Genomic DNA, 21,809 nt, shown 5'->3' with positions numbered 1-21,809 from the left:
TTAAAATTTAGTAACATTTTTTTTCAGAGAGAGACAGCGTAAAAAATGTTATAAACATTTCTATGAGTCGTAACATTTTTCTTCGGTTACTTTGATTGTTTTCTTTTGGGAATGAAGATTAGGTTGTGCACAGGAAGTTCTTATCTACAGCGTTGCGAAGATTATCTTAATTTTTTATACGAGATGGAAGGAGAGAAGCTTTGAATGCGAGGCAATTTTGGGGAATAAAAGTGCGATTTATCGGACAAAGGTGCAGTATGGGTGAAAAATATAGACACTCCATACCCAGCTTCTGTTCGAAAAATGGCAGTTCTTCGCTTGAAAGTAACTCTGAAAAACCTGTTATTCAAAACTGCCACGTGTTCAAAACCGATTTCTCTACGTGTCCGACACAAGGGCGATGTTGGAAATGTCGGTTACGTGGACAGCAGAAATTATACCTTCAATAAAGATCTAAAGAAAGAAAATAGATATTTCTCTCGGAAAAGAATTGTATTTGCTCCTTTTTAACAATATAACTTTGCGCGTTCATTACCTTTTTCTAGTCATTCGTTATTTTTCTATAAAAACTTAATTTGAAAGAAAGAAAGAAAGCTTGCTGTGACATTTCAATATGGTAATCAATGAGTAAACCACGCACGTGGAAATCGCGCGGAGCCACACGTTGCATTAAAATGATCTGAAAATGAAATTAGACGAGCGAATAAATTGACAAATTCTCGCGCGACTGTAATTTAATTCAGCAACACGTGGATTGAAAAATTCATTTGTGTTATCGAGAGAAAGACGATAGCATTTTCATATTTGGGATAACGAAGTGCATTGGAGTTAAAATTCGCCGATAATAACTATCGAAGATTCATGGAAAAAAATCCACATTGGAGTAGATAAACTGATGACGACCCGATCAGTCTTTAATTTTGATAAATGAATTCGTGAAGGAACGGAGCCGCTTTTAACGAGCTACGTTGTGCTTATGCAGCTTTTTTATCGCCCTCCACGCTTCGAGGATATATCGGTCGCGCTATGAAAATAACTTCTGTTCTTCGATTATCGCGTCGCGAGTGAAATTCATTTTACGCGATAGTTTACGTGCGTTCCTATACGCAATTGCTTCCTGTCATTATCACACTTTATAATTAGTGTAATTAATAGAGTTTGCACACGGAAAGAACGATTTTGCTGGGGTATAAAAGTTTAAATATAATAAATACAGATTTGAAAATAATTTTGGATTATCAAAATAATTATGTAGAAAATTCAAGCGTGATTAGCAATGCTGTCAAAAATTTTAACATTTTAGCGACAAGTTTGAGCATCCTATGTAATTACTTTGGCTTAAAATTATTTTCGAATTTGTTTCTAGTTAAATTTTCAATTTTAGCAAAACTGTTCTTTCCATATAGATACAATCTGAAAGCCATCAAAATAATTACGTAGGACTCTCAAACTGATTGCCAGAATATCAAAAGTTTTTGTAGCTTTTCTTATCACGATTGAAATTTCTACAAAACTATTTTGACAGCCCAATCAAATTATTTTCAGATCTGCATCTAGCTAAAAATTTTTAGATATTTCAATAAAAATGTTACTTTTCCGTGATAAGTACGTAATACAAACTACGAAGAAATCTGATATTCTTAAGATAACGTGAAATAATCATTAATATATATGCAAATTTGATCATATTTAATATTTAATTTAAATCGTGCACACACGTCGCAGCAATAATTCTCTGATATTGTCGAGCTAATATGAATTATCATTCGCGCAACCGCGACACTTATCTTGCTTTGTACGAGCCAGCGTTTCTCTATTCTTGCGATAATTGCTCATTTGTTATTGATTAATCACGTCATTACTGCTGTTATAACTATATAACGTTCAACGTTGATTTTTAATTTGATTATCTTCAATGCAAAATTAATTACGCTAATTATTTTCTCAATGTATAACAAGCAGTTATTGCATTTATTCCGTGTTAAGCTAATAATATTTGTTGAATGCGTATAATGATCGTTCCCTTTTAATTTCTCAATATTTCCGGTCGAACGTATTGCAACTTGATTGAAATTTATTGCTGGAACAATAATGATTCAAACTCGAACATTTTCTGATGAGGAACAATTTCATTTCCGTTTTTATTCAATATATTCTAATCTGTAAGAACGTTGGAAAACCATCTGTGTAAAAAACGTATAGCTGTGGATTATTCAGATAGCATAAAGTACGTGAACTATTCGCTCTCGAGGGGGATGTTAAAAATCCATTTCTTGATATCGACATAGGTATACTTGGTTCCTCTTCTTACGAAAGCCGTCCATTTTAGGGCGGAGCCTCTGCCAATCCAACGAAGAGATACGTATTTAAAGGGATACTTTTACGGCTTTCAAGCGTAGAATCTTTTGCGTTACATTTATATTTAAATGAGGCTGCGAAGACACGCGGCCGAGATACGGTAATCGGTGTGTGATTTAGAACTTGGGACCGACGTCTCATGTCGCAGCGGAAACGTCGCAGTCGACGCGGCACTTACCGTGTCACCGCACACATCGTCTCCGCGCGCACATACCTCTCCATCTTTGCATTGATTACTCCATTGTGGTTCGTTAATGACGTCAGGTTGCTGCAACAACAATAACTTGCGGCACGAAGCGGTTCGCTCAACGTCGACGATTAATTCCGACGGAATTGATGGCATAGCGATAATGGTCGAATATAGGCGCGATGCAGAGAGATAGAGAGAGATAGAGAGAGAGAGAGAGAGAGAGAGAGAGGGAGAGATTGATACAGAGATGAACACACAGATAGACAGAAAGCGAGAAAGAGAGGGAGAGGGAGAGAGAAACTGTTCAACTATGTTCGTAACACGGTCGCGATGGGAATACGAGATGTAACGACGATATCTCGTTTATCTCGATATTTCCGGCGCGAATAATCCCGTCACGCTCGAAAGGGTGGGAACCCTGATCGAAGGGATAGAGGATGAATCTCCCGACGGAGAGAGAAACGTCCATCCTTACGTCCCCTTGTAAAAAGTTGCCCACGGATTTATCGTCCTCGCGGCTACGTGCCAGGAGCGAGATGTACCATATATGTGCAGTTGTTTTCCTGCATGTGCGTTTCGCAGATCTCTCAGAGACAGAGGGAAATGGCAAAAAGCGGAAAGTGCAGGAGATGGCTTGTTACGCGCTTCCATCATGCGTTTCGGGCAAAAACGACGAGGACGGTTTCGCTCACGACGTCGGCAGTGCGTCGCATCGACGCACAATATACGTATACGCGTTCGAGTGCCGCCACTCGTGCTTGTTGGAGGCGTGCGTGCGGAACGATGACGGATCGCCCGTCTGAAATATCAAACAATCGTTCGATAAAGCGCGTCCGTCACATACGACGTCGTGTGTCCCAATCGGCGTCGATCTAGGTAGTAAAAAAGAAAAGAGCGATATTAGATTCGGTATCCCGATCGGTATCGAGATGCTGTTTAATGGCGACACGCCTTGTACACTTGCGCGATGTTAACATTTTTCCGCCGCAATAATAACAGAGCTGCTTGTAGTAATATCGATCCTCGCGCATTTGCCCGGCGATATAAATTACGCACGCGAGACGCGAATATGATTCCTATTACGCTATTTTTCATAGCTCGTTGTATCGTCTCTTTTGTAACGCGTGGATTGAAAACAGTCATAAATACACTTCGGAATGGCCATTTTAAACTTGCTAAAATGATTATATTGCTTATATCAAACCTGTACTCAAAGATGAATATATTTTTGTAGTCTCGGGTTCATGTGGAAAATATGTTTCTAAATAATGACTACGCGCGATGTCAAAAAAGGAAGGGAAAATCTCAATTCTCTTGCCGTAATATACGTTTTAACGTGTTATGTTTTGGATTAATTAACCCTCCAAAGCACAATGGTTTATTTTGGATTCACTTAATTATAAATCTCTTTATCAGAAAAATGTTAAACGATTCAATTTTCTTTATGTTACATCTACAAATTTGAATCGTTCTTATTAAAATACACTTAGTATTCGATAATACTTATAAAGTATTCGTTACTTTTTACGAGTAATACGATTTTACATTATATTATAAATTTTCTTTGAATTGTCGTTCCTTGAAATTAATTAGTGCCTTCTAATTAACATAAATTAAATGGATCTTAGGAGCTGCGTACAATCAAAGGGAAATACGGATAAGGAATAGAAACAGGAAATCAGTTATACCGAAATGCACATTCTAATAGGATGAAATCTGTTATTCTGTTTCCCTGTTCCTTTGATTGTGTACAATTAGATTTTGGCATTAGTAATTGTACTACAGATTTTATTAGCTCCGGAAAGTTAAATAAGATTTATTATATTTTTTTCATACTCAATTGAAGGAATATTTAGAAATAATGGTTACGAAATTTAAATGTATATTTTAAAATTCCTGATCCGCTCGCGTTCGTTACATATGCATGCAAATACTAGGAAATTGTTATGTTGCGGTATTAATAGTACAGTAACCGCTAACATTTATGCGAATTTTCGGAAGGCCGTCCGTTGAAATTTATGCGCCGAATAAATTTTATATGTCCGTTCGCTCGTTCGCTTTTTAACACGGTGATGCGCGCACGTGTTCGTCGCGAATACTCCGTATCGAATTTAATACCTCATCGCGTATTTATGGTACGCGAAAATGGTACGCGTATACGGCGATATATAATATAGCGATTTGTTTGATTTTAATTAATGAGTTGTCATCCGTTCGAATTTTGCGGTAGGATCCACAAATTGCATCTGACACGAAATTATTTCGAGCAAGTGCGCAACGACGGCAACGGTTAAAGCGAATGAACTCACGATGATTTTGTTTTATGAATTGATTTTACTATTGAAAATCCGTAGATAGATGTGTTTTTTCTTTGATCGTTATAAATAAAATTCTCGTATATTAATATAAATGTTTTATACGCCGAGAAAAAAATTGTTCATTTAATTAAATTAATTTAATTCGTTTTTATTTCTTTCGATGAAGAATAAATGTATTTAAGTTAAACATATTATATTTAACTTGAATATATTCTTCAACGAAAGAAGTAAAAACGAGTTAAATTAATTTAGTTAAATAAACAATTTTTATCTCAGTATTTCGATTGTTGGAATATAATTAATAAATCGCAATAATTCATTAATGTGGAAATTTGTAAAATAATTATGTGCTTCAATACATATTTAAATCCAACTTGGTTGCGCGTTAAATAATTAACCGTAAAAAAATTTATGCAATGAATTATTATTACTATTATAACGAGATATTGTATTTCAACGGAATTGTACAATAGAAATCTTGTTGATGTACATTAATCTAAATTGAGCTTTTCATCTGAGTTCGATCAATGTCGACTCTCTTGGAATTTTTTATAAATTTATAAAGTAAAAACACGCACTATATATAGAACCGTATAACGTAAACGTTTTATACGCGAATTTTTTAATTTCCCGTTCACTGAAACGATCGCAAGAGGCGGGGTATCTGCTAGGTAAATATTTGGAGAAATTTTAATATTGTTTTATATTATATATTCGGCTCGCTTCGCATGGGATGAGACGTTTTCTGGCATATCGAGCGTACTGCCGATGTGGAATAATTCTGGTGTATCGGGGCGGAAATTGTGGAGAATGTAATAGCGCGGGCTGTGTTATTTTACAGCTAGTTATTATTTCATTTACAAAATGAGAATTGCCAGCACATTTCCATTTTCTAATAACAACGGTCTGTAATTTCGTGATGATCGCACTGTTTATTCTCGTACGCGGTACGGCCGGTCGGCCGCCGACTGACCGACCACATGAATATTCCTATAAGCAGTTGAATTGTGCTCGTTGGAAAATCTGTACCCTCCATAAATTATATGGCGCGGTCGCTCACCGCCCCGAAAGATAAAATATTCAGCTTTGATATGGAAACGCGTTATTACCATAACGTCGTCGCGCGATTCGATTCCGTTTCCTGCTTTAATCAGTGCGATAAATCTAATATGCCTTGACCGTTAATCCGTTTCCAGATTGTACAGATATGTGATTGTACAAATATCGTTTATAATATCTCTGTGTAACTTTTAGTAATTCTGAAAATGTTTGTCATAATAATAATAATTACAAAAAAAATGTGGAGGTCTCATCAAAATTGGTCAGAAAAATTTCCAGAATTTTTAGCAATTACAACATTGAAACTGACATTTTATACAATTACGTAAAAAAATTTATTGACCTGTAAATCTGTTATATAATGTTTTTGTTACAAAAGCTTTTAGCTGAAGCGAATAACGATGTTGACATAAAAGTGATTACATGATCTTGCTTGATTTTGAATAATAAAACGACCGATGCATTTGGATTCTTCTGAGATCTCAATTGGAGAATTTAATGTGACGCTAGAGAAGATCGTCATTGACAAATGTTGTTTGCTCCAGATATTTACGCGCTATTGGCAATATGCCCGTTGCCAGTCTTTTATATAGACGCATCACTTTTTGATCTCGTCACGCCCGATTTTTATATTCAATCGGACATTTTTTTCGATGTTTTCTATTGCGTAAAATTGTTTAATATCAATTATATTATAAACCAAATATTAGTTTTATTCGAAGAAATTAATTGAAAGGATTGGAAATCAATCCGTCGTCATATCTCTCTATTGTTGTTTTTAATTTCATATTTATAATCGTTTATTGTTGACCATTCTCGCTAACAAAAATTTTCAATGCTCTTTTTTTCTTTAATTGGCATCTATAAAATGTCGTGCTGCTATCTCAACCATTTTCTTTATGCAAATAATTGCAAAACGTTTTTATGAAAATGCAGCACATAAATTCACATAGTTAGTTAATTAGTTAACTTAAAGTTTAACAGCGGAGCTATACTTTCGTCTTGACATTTTTTCGTTAGGGAGTAATCGACTTTAAATTTATCCGAAGAATTTGTTATTTAAATTTGATAGAACTGGAACGTTTTCATAAAAAGTGCATGAAGAACAAGCGAATGAAAGCAAGTGTTGAACTTGGAGAGAGAAAAAAAAATTGATTTTTTTAATTCGCATTCCAAAAGTGAAGGGACAAAGATTATAAGCGTCGCGTCACATAATTTGAGGTCTGCTTGAAATGGATGAGGAGGCACTTTCGTAGATTAAGGACAGTTTGCAGTGGGCAGCAAAATAAAGTTGGAGCATGCGGTGTCACTTCAAATCGCAATAAATGATGGATCGCTCTCGTCCAGAATATCGGCGTGCCATGAGCTTGAGGGACGCATTATTCTTGCTGTAATCTCGACAACTTCCTTTCGCGATACCGCGCTTGCGACACGGCCAATTTACGTCTCTTTTTTTTTTCTTCGGTTTTACGCGGCATTTAAACGCGAATGGAATTTAAATGATATAGGTCAGCGGTATCTTTCGATCTCTGTGCTTTCATGCCCGGATTATTACGTCGGAGTCTCATCTGTTTTGTTTAAGGACGCACACGGCGCGGCCTTTAATTAGATTAATTGCGCCTGGTTTCGCGTGTTCGCGCATTATCTCATCCAACTTTTCGACGTCTTCCACAAACATTTCTGGTATTTTATTTTTTTTTCAACTCTTTTTTGCAAAGTGCTGTCAACGGTTTTGTTCGATTAATTTTTTTTTCTTGCCCTGTCGTACGTGCGTGATATGTGTATTTGTTTATTCATAAAATGGTTAGTTACTCGCAAGCGTTTTTGTTTCCGAACTGGGATTGGGAACTTTTTCTGTTTGTTTGTTTAGAAAATCCATTATTGTTCTTTTAACTTATTTTTAATATTCATTAAAAATATATGTTGAAAAGAAATAGAATGAGACATTAATCTTTGAGTAGATAAGTGTTCAAAACACCCCAAACAAATTTAATTTTTAATTATATTTTTTAACAGTAGGTATAGACTTAAATCTACATTATTTATATTTTTATGAGATAGAGGAATGTAAAAATATTTAAGATCTTGAGCATTTCTTTTTATTTTCTTTTTCCAGATAACTTTAATAAGGTATCTATAACGTAGAATACTGTAGCCTATTTAAAGATTAATATCATGATGGAATAAAATCGGTATTGACAGCTTGTTCATCGTTACAGAATACTCCTTTAGTTCGTTAACAATAATAAGATTTTATTAAGACCGACATGAAATTAAATACTAAGTGTAAGCACATTCAAGCCTATGATGATCAAAGATAGATCTTCTCAATGCCTAAATAATTCACAGTGAATTATCTATATCCTATATATGTACATGTATGTATATCATATTTTTATAGTTATTCAAAGCGTTATAGACTTGAATATGCTTAGTATTTAGTTCATTAAATTGAACATCGATTAATCTAAATGAGTCTAGTCTCTCACTCAACGCTTATGCGGTGAATTATAGAGATTAGACGAAGTACCCTCGTCAAGCAACTTGGCACGAAGCTTTGATCATGTCGGATAATATCGTGGTGACAATATATGTACATTAAAGGGTACGTAGGATACAGAGGTATGTATCGAGTAACCTAAACCCATAATGAGATAATGCTCTTAATGTACGTAATAGTTTCATGCATATGAAAGGAAGTTTTGAATAGCCAAGTATATGCCAATGACAGTCATGTCTCACGTTTAATAATTGAGTTGTCATGTTTCGGGAAATTTAGATCTTAATTAACATTTCCTATTTTCTGATTAATGATCCTTTCCGAAATAATGAATGACTTGACAACGGGTTAATTTATCTAACCACAAGATAGTGAGCGTATACCGATGCCTCAGCGTCTCAGTAACTCGAGTTAGGATTTCCTTATCTCAGTTAGCGCGAGTTTGAGTTAATACAACTTCATCGGGTGTCGGATATGAGAAGCGTCTGTATCCATTATGGACTCTCCGATTAAACGATGTCCTGCTGCGGTAAGTGCGAAATTATTCGATCGTGTCCGCTCAGAGTATCTGCGTGGGCGAGGTGAAGTCGATCGTATTTTTAGTTGCTATTTTTAGTACACACTTGCGCCTGGTAAGTAGCGCAGAACACGTTAGATGGAATTTTGCAATTCTGAGAAACAGTTTTAAATAATTTTAACGACGACGATGTTTGTCGCTAATGCACGGAAAGAACAATCTTGCTGAAGCATCAAAAAAGCTAAATACATATCTGAAAATAATTTTGTTTGGACTATCAGAATAATTATGCAGGACGCTGGTTGCTACTTAAAACTTCTTTTAGCATTATCATCAACGCTTAAGCCCGTATTAGACTAGAAATTGAAATGAAGATTGGATTGAAAAATGTAACCAATCGGAAGAAAGAAAATCAATCTCAAGTTTAAAGAATTTTGATTTTGAAGAAACTTTGATTGATCAAATTCCAATCTAATCTCAATTTCTAGTCTGTTATAGATTTTAAATGTTCTATACATACATAATTATTTTGATGATCCAACAACAAAATTATTTTTAGGTCTATATCTAGCAAAATTTTTAGATAATTCATAAATCGTTCTTTCTGCATAGAATTGCGAAATATTTAGCGAAGCATTGTTACGCATTGAGCGATCTTAGAGTTGTGTATCGAATAATTTTATGCTTACTCTGCAATTTCTATCCTTTCCAATGGCTTACCGAGTTTCGATTAAATTTTCCGAGGTAAAGATATGGCGTGCTGTGCAGCTGTTTTATGTTCGACAATTTTGCTAATCGCAAACCAGAAATTTTTGATGCATGCTGAAGAATTTTGCTTACACTTTCTCGGATTCGACCTCGTCGAATCGCTGACCTGCTATCGTGCGTTCGTTTCACTTGCAGCGACAGCTTCCAACAGCACAAAACTTTTTTGGAGTCGTTCAAAAGAGAGGGAAAGGAAGATTAACCTACTAGTGACTGGACCGACACTGTGTAAGCCCTATACGTCAATCTACCGAAAACCTCTGGCTTATCCACCCTGGCTTATCCACTAATTCGGAGTCCACGACCTGTCAGTGAGAGAAAAAGATGGGATTCTTCGATGGTTTTCTCTCGTGTATCTGTGTTTTTTTTCATCAAATATAATAGAACTTATTTTATACTTACTTTGCGCGACGCAAGAGAATTCTGCGAGATATTGAGTCACTTATCAGATATCGCGAGTCTATTGATTACTTCAATAGTTTATTCTGGCATTGGCAAGAATAGTACAAACAAATAAATGTTGCGCATAAACCAGATACACGTAACATTGCTTTTTCCGAAAAGCCAATTTCATTCACATAGCTAGCTTAAGTAGTTGAATAGACGTGCGATTCACTTTTTCGGAAAAAACAATTTTGCATCTCGATACATGTCGATCAATCATCTCCGGATTATGTCACCTTATTTGTCACATCGTCATTTCTCGCATCGCCATTTCTTCTTACCACGCCTCGATCCAATTGCAGTTATCGCAAAAGGAAAAACGTTTCTACAGAATGAAAAATAACGAAGGTGTCTGCGTGACACGAAGTTCGGATCGAATTCGTAGCAGATTCACTGTATTCAATTCGGAGTACAGTCATGTCGCGAGTGCGACAGGGAAATTTTCACAGAGATACGCGAATACCCTCGTTTGCGAGACGCTGTCGGGGAATTGTTAAGGTGCACGCACACGTCGTGTGATATATCCCGGCGCGGTGAGAAATTGCGGCGTATATTTGACTTGCAAACGATGATCGCGGTTTCGCCTTAAGCCTTGGGACGCGGACGTTTATATATCTTGATATTCTAAAAGTTTCGGCGAGGTATTCCGGTCTGAATCTGATGTGAGGGAAATACCTCTACTACTGAACTACTACTGAAAACAATGGGAGGAAGTTTTCTGCCTCCGCTATTCCTAAGTGGTGAGAAACGCTATATATGTAGGACAACATATGCGAATCGATAAGTGCGCGCTGTGGTTTATATATATATATATACATATATGTGGTTTATATATATATATATATGTGTGTATATATAAAATGTGGTTTATATATACACATAGATAAACCATATATATGTATATATATATGTATGTGTATATACGTACAAATGTTCTAGAAATTGTGGTATAACCCGAAAGGAGGTGATGCCTCATGTAAAAGTAAGCCGAAAATAAAGAATAAAATTTTTTCGTACAGAGTTCTGTTTTCGAGAAAATCGAGGTTGAAAGTCGAATTCGTTAAGTACACGTGTACTTAACGCGCACTTGACTAGCCATAATCTGCTTAGTTTACCTAACTGTCCACTATTTCTATTTGCATCTTTAATTCGACGAGCAAGAATTTATCTGCGACATGAAGGCCGATATTTTTAGCAGTTTCTCAGTTAATAAAATAAATACATTGTTGAAATACTTATTTGCACGTTACTTTATATTAAATTCAGACTGATATAAAAATAGTAAATAATCAATGAATCAAGTAGATTAATAGCTTGTCAAGTGCTTGTCACGCGCGTACTTAATAAATATTCAATCGATTTTCTTAAACAAAACTATATACAAAAAAAATTTTATTCTATATTTTAGACTTATTTTTATTTGCGAAATCACTCCTTTTCCGATTATATATGATTTCCGGAGCGCTTTGTGTGTATCAAAGGAAATACAAGCGACTAAAACGGAAGACAGATCGAAGATTTCTTTTATGCAGAACATTCGCATTAATTTTTGCCGCTCTGGGATTTTCTATTTCTACATATTCGACATTCAATTTTTACGCAGTAGCAGTTTTCTTGCATTATTCGACACGTCATATATTGAGTATGTGATAATGTTAAAAGATACGCGATTTTATTTTCTATACATATTATACATACATTTTAACCGAAGAATATTGTTTACATCTGTGACCGTATTAAAGTTAAAAAATTATTAATTACATATTGAATCAGAATATTTTTGTTTCATGTCGCGTCACGATTATCTGTTAGTGCTTTTTGCAAATTGTTCGATTGCAGGTATTGTGAAGCTTAATTACTAATCAAATACAATTCACCTCGGTCTGTTTTCATGTTTACAGTCCAACTGTATTCTGCATTTAGCGATGGTCACTAGACTAATAACATTTGCGAGATACAAATCGAAATGGGCTCGGCTTTTAAAACATTTGGATACTTTATAAGCGGGTCGCACTATCAAGATTTTCAAAATAATCGGTCAATCAAATTAACTCTTTATGGGGAAGCGAACAACAATTTAAAATTAGGACCGATATAATGAATTGTCGACTCTTAGTGCCGGTTTGAATATATATTTTAGATTATCTTTGCGTATCCTCTACACACGTGCACGTGCTCCATTTTCAATAGATAAAGATAGTATCGATCAAGCGCTTTACAAGCGCTTGCAAGCAGATCAGGCAGTCTGCAGACTGAAGAATAAATAACTCGCGATGCGCTGGAATCACTAACTACAATCAGTGCAGAGTCGAATTGCAAAACAACAACCGTTCTTCCCTTCCCAAGGGCCGGTCGAATAATGAAGAGGTACAAAAAGCAGCTGCAATGAAAAAAAAAATGATTTTTTTCCGCTTAATGAAAACATTCGTGCATGATCATTGAAGAAGATAAAAAAATATCCCCTTCCACAGCGTGCAGCTGTTGTTTGTCGGTATTATTTACGTAGAGCATAAATTACGTCTCTGAGCTAGTTACGTAATTATCTTGTAGCACTTGCAGTTCCCGCAGAATTTACGTGGGCGATTTTGCATAATGGTCGCGTTTCAGACAAAGTGTGAGCCCGAGCTGTTCTCTAACAGTTTGGAAATTCGGCGAAAGTTTAGTGCCAGTCAGTCGTGTAACTATATCGCAGTACGAAACAATGGATAGTTAGACGTCTCACGTTACGTCATACAACGGATCTTAAATCTTCCCCAAGCCTGATCCCCAAACCTGACCAGAATGTAGCGCAGAATTGGGACAAACAATCTGCCGAAAAGGGCACTTTTCTTAAAACGCGATGTTTACCAGAGTTGCCACAAAACTGGAAATCAGGAAATTGTCAGAGAAATTAGGAAAAAGTCAGGGAATTTTGCACAATTTTCTGAAAAATTAAAATTCTTGACTGTAAAAGAATTTAATATATGTATCTCACACGTAATTTGAAATACCAACTTAACAGTTAGAAATGCAAGCAGTGTCGGCAACATTAATAATAATTTGCTATGTTAAATTGACCTCTCAAAATATTTAATAATTTCCAAATCAGTACAAAAACTTTCAAAGTATTATTGAAAGTCAAAGAAAATCATGGAATTTTAGGATGAGGAATTTGTGACAATTCTGTTTACGTAAATTATAGGAAAGAAGGACAAGAGAAGAGATGCCCATTTGTTGAGTATTAAATCAAGGAGCTAAGAGCTAAGAGCTTTTACATTTCAAGTCGGAGTTTCAATGTTCGGTTTTACGATTCTGGCCGGGTTAGAAACGGCTAGAAAAGCGTGAGAAGGAAAAACGAGTCGTGCACAGAGTCGCGTTTTTCTTTTACGACGATATATCCGGCTGCTCTCTCTTCGTGTATGCTAAGAGACGGCTTTGAAAACCCTGCCCCTTCTCGACGCTGCTGGCCGCCGTTGGTGTTTTCCTACGTCGACGAACTCCACGGCCCACTCTCTTTTACTCGCTACCCTTACACGAGGCTATCCACCCTCGTATATGCTTTGAAGCGCCGGGCGAGCTGCGGGAGTAATCTGAGAGCTCGGTACACACGAGCTCGCGCAGGATACGCCTCATTCATAATTTACAGGGCTCTGGAATACGAGGAGAGCACCGCCGTTTCTACGCGCTTCTGCGCGCCGCAGCGCCAATCCGCTGGCACATCCACCGTTGTCCACTGCATTAACTCGATCATCCTTATATGTTTCGCTTTTATTACGTTATATACCTACCTCGCGTGCTGCGAGCGAAATTTTTATCAGAGTCATTATTACGATCTCGCGATGACCTTTCCATTCTTCCTTTCGAAGTTTTCAAAGTGCAAAGCACATCGATGCTGCCTTTTTATTCGTGACTCGTATTTCCACTGCTATTTCACTGCTATCTTTATATTCTAACGAGTTTATACGTGTTACTATTGATATCTTCATTTTACGAATTTTCACTTGTTTTTGTGTCGCGCAAAGAGGATTTCCATCGTTCTTATCGTTATGACTTTATTCTTCGGATATTTATTACCGCGCAATTTCTGCAGATGATATCGGTTTATATTTTATTCTCGTAGCAATTTTTTAAATTTTCTTTTATCTGTACAGTTGTTCTTTGTTGCGTCCTTTCTGTACAGTTTTTAAAACCTCATTTCTTTCTATAACATTTTTGTTTAATTAATGTGAATTCATATACACAAAAGGAACATAACGGAATATCTCCCTTTTTAATAAGCTCTCGAGTTCAAATAGAAAAAAAAAAGAGACTTTATAGATTTTTTCGCACAAGGGTGAAACTCTCCTTTAAAAAAAAGGAGAGTTTCTTTTTTTTCTTTCTAAGTGAATATCTAAACCGTTCCAAAAGATATAAAAGTTTTAAATCGATAATGTTTTAAACAAATAAAAGTTAAATGGTTTCAAAAATATTTTATAATAATAATAAAAAAAATTTTGTTGTATTATAAATTTTTATGAGTTAAAAATTTTTATTATTATTATTATAAAATACTCTTGAAACTATTGAAACTATTTTTATGAAAAATATTTTTTAAATGGTGGGGTAAATTTTGATGTTGGTTATTATGTTAGATTATTAAGTTAGATATTAGAAAGAAAAAACTAATATTTTTTCCAAGAGAAACTTTCCACTCCCTTAACGTGTGAAAAATCTTATAAAGAATACATGTTTCATATTTTGGAGGAGGATACTTGATTACCTTGTAAATAAGTTTCTTTCTAAAGAGATAAGAATATACTAATATCATTCTTGGTTTTTATTTAGCGCAAATTATTGTGTTTCACGCAAAGAAACATTTATGTCATTTCGTAATACACAACATGAATAGCAAAGTGAATAATCGTAACAAATGAAAAAGCAGAGTACAGAATGAATAATTATACGTTGGTATCTCAGGTCTTAAGTTCTTGGAGATTCGGGATAATCTCTTAAGAATCTTCGTTTTTGCGAGAACGTGGCTTTGCTCTACGTCGACACAGTTCCATAAGATTTGTTATATCATTACAATTATGTTCTTGTCGGATCTCGTCAGGCGCCTGTTCAAACCGCAGAAAATGGAAACGTAGATTACCGTGACCAAAGCGACATCATTAGTATCATTAGCGACAGCGCAGGCATTGAAATTCAGTTTGACGGAAATTGGGTAACGTGACCACCATCGTGCCATTAAATGCTGGATCGCGGTGTGTAGCTTTGCGTGCTATGCCAAATGTCGCAGAGAATGCCCCACTCGATAAACGATGGCGACGTGGAAACGGTAACGGACATAATGTTATTTCCGATAGCGTTATCATCATAAGAGATTTTTACTGCAATTTCGATCCCGTAGGTTCTCGCTGCGCGATATTTTCTCATTATTTTAATTATTTGTTGTTATTCATGGCACGTATGAAAAATAAAATTTTATTAATAATTTATTTTATATTATTAAATTATTAATAATTTTATACTTCAACATTAAATTTCAACAGATATAGGAGCATCGAAAACGATGTAAACGTTTTGTTTTTAGCTCGAATGTAGTCAACTACATTGTCAGCTGACACGGTTTACACGAAAAATTTTATTTTTAATGTCAACACGAAAAAGACTGAAAAATAGAACGTTTTCCATATAGGATGCACGGTGCATCGCTCGGAGGATTTGTGAATTTGAACTTTAACCAAAAGGTAGAAGTAGATTCCCGTTTGCATTTCTAAAATTAAATTGGACAAGCCCTTTTTATTTGCTACTCAAACGTTGTCTCCTATTCAGGCAGCTATCACGCTCCTTATTTCGGCTTCCAGTATTCGTGACGTAAAAGAAAGAACTTTCCGGTTTTATAAAGACTCAAGCAGGTTTTAATTACGCGAAAGTTACGAGACAACGTAGATACTTGGTACTTACGAGCGAGCGGTTATTTCGCCTTGCCAAGACCGTCATCGAGAAATTTAATTAATCAGATATCAGGTCTTATCGCTTGTCAAAATACCTTTATCAGACTGTCCTCATCCTTCGTACCGCCGTATTGTCGTTCGAATTTCTCGACAGATTGCAGACTCGTACGGCCGGCTGGCTTGTTCCACTTAGTTCCACTTGAAGCGATATATCGATAATTTAGCTATATCTTAGTAGCAGAATGACGGGGGGAGGAGGGGAGGAGCCACTTTCGACGAAGTATCTCGGCATTACGGCAATCTGTATCCGTCATTGTATTTCTTAAGGGCCGTCTATAATGGAAGTAATATACCGTAATCTGTAAGAAATTGACCAATCACAGTTGAATATGAAGAGAATAATGTGCTATAATTGGTTAATTTCTTACAGCTTAAAACTTATTATCTCCATTATAGCCCTTTAAATGGACAACTGTGGAACTTTTATTCCATCCCTCTCGAGTAATGTAAATATTTTTTCTATATACTAAAAAAATAATCATATCAATATATACTAAAAAAACAATGCTGTTATATACAGCATTGTTTTTAATTGAAAATAATTTTATTAATTTAATATTATTAATAAAACAAATCCGTGCTATTCTTTTAATAAAATTTTATTTATTTTATTAATATTGTCATTATATACAGTGAGTGCAAAAAGTATTCGTACAGAGAAAATATTTTTTTTAAAAAATTTTATTTTCAAAAAGTAAATATTATCTAACGAGAATTGAGTTATCGAATTGATGTCGAATCGATATCGATACGATGATTTCAACACCAATTCGACGTTTAATTGACCATCATTTCTTACTGAGTAATTAATAATTTATTCATAAAGAATAAAATATACTGTATGTTTCTTAAAATTATATATACCAAAAAGATGTGTATTAATTATAGAAAATATATCATTTGAAAAATAAGCGAAAATTAAAAATTCTATTGTTTCAATGCTCGAAAAGTATTCGTACAGTCGAAAAATTTAGCTTCTAAAATCAGGAATACAAGCGAAGCTCGTTTGTTTATGCTAGAACAGAACATATTCCTTGTATAAAATTGCTAATTAATGTTTATTTTTTGCAAATAAAACTGTTTTTATAAAAAATTTCCTTGTACGAATATTTTTTGCTCTCACTGTATATATAAATCAACAAGATTATTTTTAATTAAAATAATACTGTTGATAAAACCTTTTTTTTCCAGTGTACAAATCGATGATTCGACGAGAACCGAATCTGCAGCGTCCGGTCTTCTTATCTACCATCTGCGTTCATTCTAATCTAATTCTCTATAATATAAGGTGTAAATCTCACGTTCTCGAAAAGGCAACTGCAAGGAGCTGCATGATAAATTGAGTTAGCGTCAAACGAATTATCCGGTTACCGTTGTACGTCATGGAAATTTTAGCGCGATGCGGGATGCTAATAATTTTATTAAAAATATAATCGCCGCGAGTTGGGAGAGAAACTGCAAAGAATTTCATGATACATTACATCATACTGGCACGCATTGTCTTGTTTTATACGTCATAATTAGTAACCGAGCACTCGTGTCGAGCCAGCGACGTTACGATAATCCGTGCTTTGTAAATAAATATACGAGATAAGGGGAGAAAATTCTAGATATCGCCTGCAGCCTCCCGTTTGTGAGCGTTATCGTTCGCAAACGGGGAGGAACACGGGGAGGATTTTTGTTTAATATCAGCCGTATAAGTCGGGATTGGAAGTTTAACGTTACGTCCGTTAAAGAGTCTTAAAACGAGCACGAGCTAATTATGTTGCGGTCGCTGCGATAGGGAGGAAATTACATGCGTCGATGTTTCGTAATAGGGAACCCCTATCTTCCTCTTCTCCGAATAAAAATCGCAACGATCTGATAATGCGCGGTCGACGACCATTCTCCTCCTCTCGCGTAAAGCAATCTAATTATAACAGACCCGAGCGGGCCGCGTGTATTTGCATAGTGGGTATTCATATCGCGTTATTAGATAAGTTGATTATTGATCGTTTCCTGATTATTTAGCCGACCCAATTCGAAATACATAAAGCAAATACGCGCGGCAAACGGCCGGAAATGTCAATGGCAAACAATATTATGCCTCGCGTAATACGCGCCATTTCGTCGCCTGTCTGAATGCAAAATTCATCATTCACTCAGCAGTCTGTTTTATTTACTCTGAGATTCATTTTCACAAGTGACAATCGAGTGTCATGAGTTTTCGCCATGAATAAACACATACCTGAATTATGGTATTTTTGTTTCAGCGACGGTCGATTGTTAGAGGGAGATCAAATATTGGCGATCGATGGGCAGCCCTTAGACTCAAACGTTTCCCATGAGCAGGCGATCTCGATTCTTCAGAAGGCCCGTGGTCTGGTTGAGCTAGTCGTAGCAAGAAGCGCCCAAGGTAATTACAATCTGTGTAATTACGCGCTGCGAATGGAATTCGCTTACGCCGGGAGAGATCAGGTCTCTTGTGTTCGATTTGCACAGAAGATGATGCTGCGCAACGCGATTGTTGTAACCCCGATTGTAATTTGTAGATAAGATTTCAAGATATTTAAAATAAAAATAATTTTGTTACTCTAAGACTAACTCAAAATAAATTGACTGTAGAGAGAGCTTCCGTGTATAAATAATATATTTACAATGGAATAAGATATAATTCGCAAACAATTGAAATGTGTATTCATCAACAATCTTGGAATTTTATTCTTACAATTTCATTCTTGCAACAAAATTAATTCCGCAAACATTTCACTCTGGATTTGAGTTTCTTCTTTGATGCGGAAGTTAAACTACGGATAAGATGTTTTAGATAATCCGAAACAAAGCGTGGATTTTGCAGATTTCTTCAATGTGATTGTTATAATTTCCATTGTAATAGGTTAGTTTCAAGATTTTTTAAATAAAAATAGTTTTATAGCTTTAAGAATAAATCAAGTATAAGTAAATTGTCCATAAAAACTTCCACGGTTATTAGTGCGTAAATAATATCTTTACAAAGCAATAAGATATAATAGAATTCGCAAACAATTGAAATGGATTCGCCAATAAAGTTAACTCTGTAAACGTTTCGACTTTGGATTTGTGTCTCTCTCTTCGACGCGAAACTACGGTCAAAGTATTTAGATAATCCGAAACAAGCGTCATGGATTTTGCAAATTTGTTTAACGCGATTGTAACCCTGAGTGAAATAGATTAATTTCAAGATATTTAGATAATTCGAAGCAGCGTCGCAGATTTTGCAAATTTGCTCTTCTTTATCAAGGCATACTTTATCCTTGCCATTTGCACGAAAGTAACGAACGAATACCTCGTGCATGTAACAAGAAAGACACTGTCCTGGACTATTATACGCTCTCGGCGATGCAACATTGTCCACGCCAGCATAAATGTTTATTTTCGTTGAATTTCTCACGCCGTAGAGAGTTAAATTAGTTTCGTTAACTTTTTTCTGACCCGGTTGCTGCATATGGAACAGCAAACTCATGCTGGATTGTTCATCTATGCGTGTACATGGTGCGAATAACGCAGTTACTTTGTGAAAATATCACTTTACTTAAATTTCTTTTATTACTTTATTCAATCGAATTTTATAATTATGCTAACAATTTTGGAAAAATTAATCAAAATTCGACATTTATTACACACTTAGAGAAAAATTTCTTATTTGTAACTATAATTACATGTTACACTATAATTACGATTATTACTGCTATAATACTAGTAATAAACGGTTACTACTAAATTACAGTTAAATTCCTTTTAAATTACAGTTTAATTCCTTTATAATATGGTTAATTATCAGTAATTTCAGCTTTGTAATAACAAATATAATTGTCATTTTTGGTTACTATATATTCGTTGATAGAAATATGTATTATAGTTATTATTACTAATATTATAGCAGTAATAATCATAATTATAGTAACGTGTAATTATAATTACAAAAATCTTTTCTCGGTATATTATTTCTTTCAGTGTTAGAAAGTCTTACATGTTTTCTTATTAATTAATTTCTGAAATTATGAGCTGAAACCAACTTCCACAAAACATGTTATAATTAAAGAAGTTAAACGATAAAAGTAACTTCATGATTAGATTTCCAGGAGTTCTTTGTTAATAAATAAATTAATTCGAATTTCTATGATAGTTCAACATTGGACTAAAAAAATTATATACCATATGACAGCAGTAAAAATATCACAAGCACATTTTTAACAGCTTCAATTATGTAATAATATCATTAATATCATTTTATGCTCGAAAAAAGAGTCTCTAATCTATGTAATTATTTAATTAATATTTTATTTACATTTTGATTAACATGTAAAAAATTTTTAGAAGCAAAGGTCTGATACATTGAAAAAAGTCTGATTGAAACGAACTAAACGCTAATGTTACTTTTCTAATTATTACCAAATAGGATTACTATGATTATGTTTAGTAATTTGTTGAATATTACACCAACACGTTAAACAAAATAATTTAAGTAATTATTACTAGACTTTTTCAGTATACAAGTAACTTTTTCGAGAAACTGCAGTTAATAAAATTACTCCTCATTGAAGTGCCGATCGTAGAGTACGTCGTGTTCGAAATGGTTAAATAATGGACGGAACGTGTGTACTTGCTATTGACAGACGTTGGGAGCTCTTTGCCAACGGATGAATTGTCCGGTGGTTCGAGTTCGACAGCGGCCGCAGGAGCAGCGTCGTCCATCGTCGGCGGCGGCGGCGGTGCCGTTGCTGGAAACAACCAGACAAGCTCCGACAAGGATCAATCGGTGTCAGCATCGTCCACCGTCGTTACACCGGGACCGACCCCGAAGTCAAGCCAGCCGGCCAGCACCACTTCGGCGGCGACCCCGACGCCCACGAATACACCAACACCTACACCGACCTCGACACCGGTACCTGGAGGCCTCGTTATCGAAAGGAGCCCCTCCGCCGTTAGCGACGCCTCCAAGAGTGGCTCTGACATGGTGGTGAGTCGCCGCCCTTTTTTTCCTTTCTCTCCAACCTCGACCTAACTCGTGTTCCTCAGAACGCCCTTTTCTTTTTTTAGAGAGCTTCACATGACGCGTTGTTTATAACGCCATAATTAGCGTTATCTATCTTATAAATCTGTAACTTTGTGGCATTGACAATCAGTATCAGTGTTGCGGATCGAATGATCATAAATTGCGTATATTCAATTGTTTAATTACATGGAAAGAACGATTTTGCCGAAATATTTAAAAATTTACAGATACAGATCTGAAAATAATTTTATTGGACTATCAAAACATTTATATAAAAAACTCAAGCATGATGAACAATGCTGCAAAAAGTTTTGACATTCTAGTTAATTTGAGTGTTTTACGTATATTTTGATAATGCAGCAAAATTATGTTTAAATCCGTATCTAGCTTTTTTAGGTATTTCAGCAAACCGTTCTTTAAAATCTAATTGAAGATTTTTCGAGTATCTCGAAATACAACTGAAGTTATGAAAAAAAAAAATTGTTCGTATTGATTATGAACGAGAAATTGCTGGCAGAAATTTCTCGTTCATAATCAACACACAACGAGCAATTGTATTGATAATTCTTTCTTGTGATCATTTTTCATTTCAACGGTTGTGCTCTTTTCCTTTTGTTCTTTCCCCTTTTTTCACTCGAACGGAAGCTCCCCCGATCTTCCCTCTCGGTG

At 35.3% G+C, this 21,809-nt stretch overlaps 1 protein-coding gene across 6 annotated transcripts in view; it reads left to right on the top strand.

Moving 5' to 3' along the window:
* Positions 1-21,809, top strand: part of LOC105150136 (inactivation no afterpotential D) — a 115,616-nt gene that overhangs the window by 33,142 nt on the left and 60,665 nt on the right. For 4 of the 6 annotated variants that reach the window (XM_087408617.1, XM_087408618.1, XM_087408615.1 and 1 more), the window contains exon 3: positions 20,761-21,104. In XM_087408617.1, the coding sequence (XP_087264743.1) occupies positions 20,761-21,104 (344 nt within the window). Of the gene's footprint in view, positions 1-18,378; positions 18,522-20,760; positions 21,105-21,809 lie in introns of all 6 variants that reach the window. The other 2 variants (XM_087408614.1, XM_087408613.1) reach the window with 1 other exon arrangement.

This window comes from Acromyrmex echinatior, chromosome 8 (assembly GCF_024713525.1).
Source record: "Acromyrmex echinatior isolate Ae372 chromosome 8, ASM2471352v2, whole genome shotgun sequence".
Taxonomy (NCBI): domain Eukaryota; kingdom Metazoa; phylum Arthropoda; class Insecta; order Hymenoptera; family Formicidae; genus Acromyrmex; species Acromyrmex echinatior.
This window is presented reverse-complemented; position numbering and strand designations above follow the sequence as displayed.